General features: G+C 39.4%; 1 protein-coding gene across 1 annotated transcript in view; it reads right to left on the bottom strand.

Annotated features, from left to right (window-relative positions):
- Nucleotides 1-268: 268 nt before the first annotated feature.
- The window catches only part of LOC126191735 (ubiquitin conjugation factor E4 A), a 116,008-nt gene continuing 109,945 nt past the window's right edge, over nucleotides 269-6,331 (bottom strand). Inside the window, exon 10 of the mRNA XM_049932548.1 lies at nucleotides 269-506. Within this exon, the coding sequence (XP_049788505.1) occupies nucleotides 371-506 (136 nt within the window). The 3' untranslated portion in view covers nucleotides 269-370. The remainder of the gene's footprint in view (nucleotides 507-6,331) is intronic.

Genomic DNA, 6,331 nt, shown 5'->3' with positions numbered 1-6,331 from the left:
GTATTTTGTTACTGGAAGTCTCTGTATAAAATTTTGAATTTGCGGATCCTAATACAATTTCTTCTATTATGTTCACATTCATTCCTTTGGTAATTAAAAATTCAGAAAGGTATCAACACATCCCTACAAACAAGGCACAAAATTTAAAGATGTATCTACAAACTAGTATTAACATCCACCTTCCCATCAGCATTAGAGCCCACAGCCCCAACACTAAAAAGATCAAAAGCAGAATGAAATATATGATGAATTTTGACTAATGTAAAAATGTTTTTAAAAATATATATTTATTGATTACACATATCAACAGTATAAGATGAAAGTATGATTGTGTCTTTTTGTATGAGTGCACAATAAATCTTCAGCCACTTCAATTATTCTGATGCTGTTCTTTCTTCTCTCTCACCCATGCTTCAATTTTAAGTCTGAGCTCCTCATCAGGTTTGACTTGATCCATAGTTAATGGAGAGCGGTTGAACGGGTCAGTCTGATCACTCAGCAGATGCCTGTATTACAGAAAGCAAATTTTTAGCTTTGCAATAAAATAATTTTATGTAACATTCGAAATACGTAATCTTTTTAGTTCAAATTGCAATGAGCTTCAGTACTGAAAAATGTGAAGGGAACTTAACAGGCCAATTACAACTACACCAAAACTGTTTTGTCTTTCTCCTGCTTCGTCCTTAACAAAGCAACGTTTTCATAAGTTGGTGGTGGTGGTTGTAGTGCTTTTCTAATCTAATATTCTATGTCCAATGTGCAACCAAAAGTCATCATAAACCCTACACAATGTGTTCCAATTTACTTCACTTTCATTGTCAAATGTGTTATTGTGATTGGCTCAATATTAAATTCTGGATAAATGAGTGCCGACTGCATTTCCATACTTATTGTATATGGCAAATAATAGATTGAGAGTTCCCAATGGTATTCAACCACACTCCCCTTGAACCATTGACCTTGACAAAGTGGGCTGGCTTGCATACCTCAAATAACAGATAGACATACCATAGGTGCAACCAAAATAGTGGGGTATCTGTGGAGAGGCCAGACAACTGTTTGGTTCCAGAAGAGGAAGCAGCAGCCTTTTCATTGGTTGCAGTCTGGAAGATTGATCTGGTTGTATAACATCAGCCAACATGGCCTTGCAGTGCAGGTAATGTGAATGGCTGAAAGCAAGGGGAAATTGTGCAGCTCTTACTTTCACCGACAGCATCCTCTTGAGTAGAATATTGTGGAGGTACAATTCTCCAACATTTGCGTCCTTGGTTGGGACTACTCATGAGGATGTCTTTGACAGGAAAAATAAAAGTGGCATACTACAGGTTGGAGCATGGAATGTTCAATTCCTTAAATCAGGTAGGCAGGTTAGAAAATTTAAAAATTTGAATGGATAGGTTGGAGTTAGATATAATGGAAACCAGTGAAGTTTTCTGGTCAGGTCAGTACAGTGTTACAGATACAAAATCAAATAGGGGTTATGCAGTAGTAGGTCTAACAATTAATAAGAAAGTTTGAAAGTGGGTAAAATAATATGAACAACGTAGTGAACACATTGCTGTAGCCAAGATAGATATGAAGCCACTACCCAATACAATAGTATAAATTTATATGCAAAGTAGCTCCGCAGATGATGATGATGATGATGATGATGATGATGATGATGATAATGGGATTGAAAGAATATATGATGAGAGAAAAGAAATTATTCAGATAGTTAAGGGAGAGGAAAAATAATATGGACGGGGGGAAAGAAACAAAAGTGAAAGCCAGGTGGTAGAAAATTGTGCCAAGTGTAATTTAAACATCACTAACACTTGTGTTGAGAATCGTGGAAGAAGTTTGTACACACTGAAGAGACCTAGATACTTTTAGGTTTCAGACCGATTACATAGGGATAAGACAGAGATTTCCGCACTGAACAGAAGAAAGGGATACATTAGAAGACGACTGTGTTACTTCGAGAGATGAAATAGTGAAATCAACGGAGGATCAGATAGGTAAAAAGAGAAGGTCTAGTGGAAATCAACGGATATGACAGGAGCTATTGAACATAAATTGATGAAAGGAGAAAATATAAGAATTCAACAAATGAAGCCAGTGAATGTGGCTATAGGACGTCTAAAAATGAAAGTAACATAAAGAGCAAAATGACTAAGCATGATTGGCTGCAAGACTATAAAAGCATGTGAACTAGAGGAAAACTGAAGAGGCCTGTGAAGAAAAGAGAAGCAATTATATGAATATCAAGATCTCAAATGGAAAACAAGTAATAAGCAAAGAAGGGAAATGGACTTGGAAGGCAAAATTACAGAAAAGAAAGAGGAAGTAGATGAGCTGGGAGATGTACTGCAAGAAGAAGTTGACAAAGTGTTGAAACAAGGCCCCTGGAGTAGAAACATACCCTCAGAACTGCTAAGATCCTCGGTAAAACTGGTCATCACAAGACCATTCCATCTGCAATACCCTCAGACTTAAGGAAGACAGTAATAATTACAAGTCCAAATTTCTGGAGAATGGAAATTTGTTAACATAAATTATAAATATAAGTATTTGGAAGTCCTTTCTAGCATATCTCTATTGCTTGTATTCTGCTCAGATCTTTCTTTGTCCAAGTCCAACATTCTGAATTCACGAGACGAAAGTGGCAGATAATATTACTTATTATTTCTTAGCAATAAATATTGAACAATTTTTTATTCCCTCCAAAATTTCATCCTTGAAGTTCCTTTTTTTGGTTAATTTACATTCTGGATACTTGGAAGCATCAACTTCTTTAAAGCCTTTTCCATTACAACTTACAGCCTTAATATTTTTGCATTTATCCTCCTTATTTTCATTAAGCTTATTTCCACACCTGCTTCTTCAATTACTCTCTGCCAGGTCTTTTAGTCGTTTTTCCAATTCCTGCTCATTACATCATATCATCAGGTGTTGATCCTTGGTGAATTTTCCTTATGATGATGTCCGTGACTCCCTTGCCAAACCTCTCTGTCCATTCTAAACCACTCTGAGTTCTTGCCATCATTACAACACAATTCAGGCATTTGTTGACCATGTTTCTGATTCTCAGTTGCATATTATTTTAAAGGTATTGTGTGAGTTTTCTTTCGAGAAACACATGAGTACTTAGCGTACAAATCGCCAGTGACTGACACAATTTTCTCCTTCTTATCGTCCATACTTTTGTAGGGCCAAAATGTAATAGAATAAATAAAATGTCTATAAAATGCCACATTGTACAACGTACTTGCAACTGAGACAGTTGCAATTCTGAAATCCACTGTGTGTGACCTTTAGCATGCTGCAGAGCACTGCAGTCTTGTGTCCACGAATAAACCACAAAAATCTACTGTATTATGCCACACACAAACAGACCCGGCCTGCGGGCAGATCAGTGAGACAAGATCCGATGGGCAGGGTCTGCACATTAGTGGGAACTGAAGGGCTTCAGATCGGCAGGTCTGATCTATTACAAATACCTGCAAAGCCTGCAGTTCTTGCCCGTCACGGAAATCCACTCTTGTGGCCAGCTATTCATGAGTCACAGACATCATGTTGATGAAATGAGACCACGGTGATCAATCCATGCCACAGAATACTCTTGGGAATCAATAATAGTGACGAAAGGTAGCAACCCTCCGTAAAGATGATTGCTGCCACAGACAGGCACGTAGAAAAGTCAATCACACTCTCACAAGTAAATTTTCAGCCATAGCTTTTGTTAGAAAATGAGAGCACAAAACACATTCACTTAAGACACAACTCATGCACACATGACCACTCTCTGACCACTGTGTCTAGTCTCTGAGAATCATATCCAAACAAACCACTCCTCACGCATCTCTGCCTCTCGTCAGCAGCTGCTAGGCTAGTGGTAAGAAGCAGTGGCAGCACTGACGGCAAGCTGAGGGGAGTTGTAGGAGGAGGAGAAGCAGTAATAATGAGGGAGTAGGGAAGCGGCGTACATACTCAACTGCACCCAGCCACTGACAATGCATGACATCATCGATTTCTAGAACCTGTGGCAACCCTGAAATCTCCCACTCAATATTTTGGGAAGGAGCCCCAACAATACACAAAACTTCAAAACATGTACAACACTCATCTCACTGTCATTTAAAATAGTGTGTGATCCAGTGGGGGACAGATTTGCCCTCCTGTCATCAAATAAAACACACTCAATTAAAACATGCTGGATCAACCTTATATTCCGCAACTTTCACACACTGTTGTATCATCCTGTAAAGGCTAGACTTCCATCTCATTGTTGGAAGGAGGTAAACCATGGTTGCACTGTAGGTTTCACTGACTGCAGGTTACTGCTTCTCACCTCCAGCCATTGAAAAACCAACCACTGCAGAGCCTCCTTGGCATGCAGAGAGAGAGAGAGAGAGAGAGAGAGAGAGAGAGACTCCTTGGCAGCTGCACCAGTCATTTCATTTCCCTGGATCCCTATGTATCCTCAAGCCCAACAAAAAATTATTTCCTTCACCTGGCTTTGCAAGAGAAGGACGTCACCTTTGCTATCTTGAACCACCTCATCTGCTGTGTAAATATGACCAACGGCAAAAAGGGCATTTTGGGAATCAGAGCAGATGAGGAATTTCTTACCACGATCTCATCTCAGGATAGAAAAACAATTCTGTATGTAAACTGACAACTGTTCCGAGAGCCTTATTCAAAGGACACATTCAGGGACCATGACTGAGCATTCGATAAAGTTCCCCCATTTAGACCCATCAGGATAAACAACAATAAAATTCAAGTTGATTTAAATCTCATAAAGTTTAGTTTTAAAGATGTAATCTGGGATACAATTCCTCCTTTAACCCTTCAGTTCTAAAATTGTGCAGGACATCTTTAGTATCTAGGGGGTTTTCCTACTCTACCTCTGTCTTTGCACCTTAATTCGTCCAATTGTAATATCTCAAGGCTCTCCCCCACACTGCTCCCAAATTCCGCATTGCCTGTGGATGATTGTTGAACAGATGCTTCAGTGGTGGCCAGCCAATGGAGATGGATGCTGCTTTCTGGGACAGACAGAGCCCTGTATTCTTGGTGCACCATGAGGAGAAGACATTGAATGGATAGTGGAGACTCACCAGCCACAAGCAGGGCTTGTGTGATAAGCACCTGGTGAAATCTTAATACCCAAATGTTGTGCCACATCCATCATTTTAAGTTTCAAAGGTCTTGCAAGTCATAACTATGGCATCCGTGTTAAAGTGACAAGGCTTAATAAAATTGGAGCAGATGTGCCCTGTCTGTTACCTAACACGTATTAATGACACATTTTAAAATATTTACAAACCTTGAGGTATCTTGATTTCAGGTCTTTAAAGTGTGACGACCATATTAGTCTTTCGTAAAAAGTGGTGTCAGCTATTTCACCTTTTCATTAAAAGTGAGGACAGTATCCCCCTGCTCTAAAACAGTTACATTAGAAAATGGGAGCAATTAAAATCATTGCAAATCTTTTCTCTGAAGAGAACTTAATCATGTGGCATTTTCCCATTCCTCCAGCTACTTGAGCATCAAATGCAACTAACAAGTAGCTGTTGAAAGGTTAGAGGACGCTGAGAAATAATCTACAAATAAGGAGCATTGTGTGGAACTCCTTACAATGGGTGTACTTCTGTTTATTTCACTGGCAAACACCATTGCACTTAAAACACTTCCTTGACAAATGTAATTTTTCTGCTTAAACCATTCAGACAGGTCATACCTAACCCTGTATCTGATAGGAAGGGCTGTATGAAAGTTGGGAGGTGTCCACAGGAAGCCCACTTGTTGAGATGCAACAAAATATTACGCCTCCAGATGGTGAAGGCATTTTACAAATTCAAGAATACTCCTACAAGATGTTGCTTACAGAGGAAGGCTTGTTGAATTGCCATTTCCAGCTGGATTCCCCACAAAGCAACCAAATTAACTGATCTTATCTCTGCAGTTTGTCGCAGAGTCTTCTTCTGTAAATCAGCAACAGTGGTGGGTTGCCCTTCTGCATAACTACCTGCATCACCTTCAGCACAGTCCTCACGATCATTTGGCGTAACAAGTACACATTCAAGCTCCTGAAATGTATCAAAAATGTCAGACAAAGTTACATCACATTTATCAGTGGTGAACACGAGTGTGAAGTGATACCTCCTGAACCCACACTGGGAGCAACTTAGTAGTGATCTTGTTTCACAAACCCACACTAGTTGCATAGTCATACCTATGACACAACTGATGGTGATGTCTGCTGGAATTTAGTTTCTAAGTCCTTAGAAATATGATAATTGCATGATGCTTGCAATTAGCAGCAGACAAAATTGTTGCTCTC

The sequence above is a fragment of the Schistocerca nitens genome, chromosome 1 (assembly GCF_023898315.1).
Source record: "Schistocerca nitens isolate TAMUIC-IGC-003100 chromosome 1, iqSchNite1.1, whole genome shotgun sequence".
Lineage (NCBI taxonomy): Eukaryota > Metazoa > Arthropoda > Insecta > Orthoptera > Acrididae > Schistocerca > Schistocerca nitens.
The sequence above is the reverse complement of the archived record's forward strand: the minus strand, read 5'-3'. Positions and strand labels throughout refer to the sequence as shown.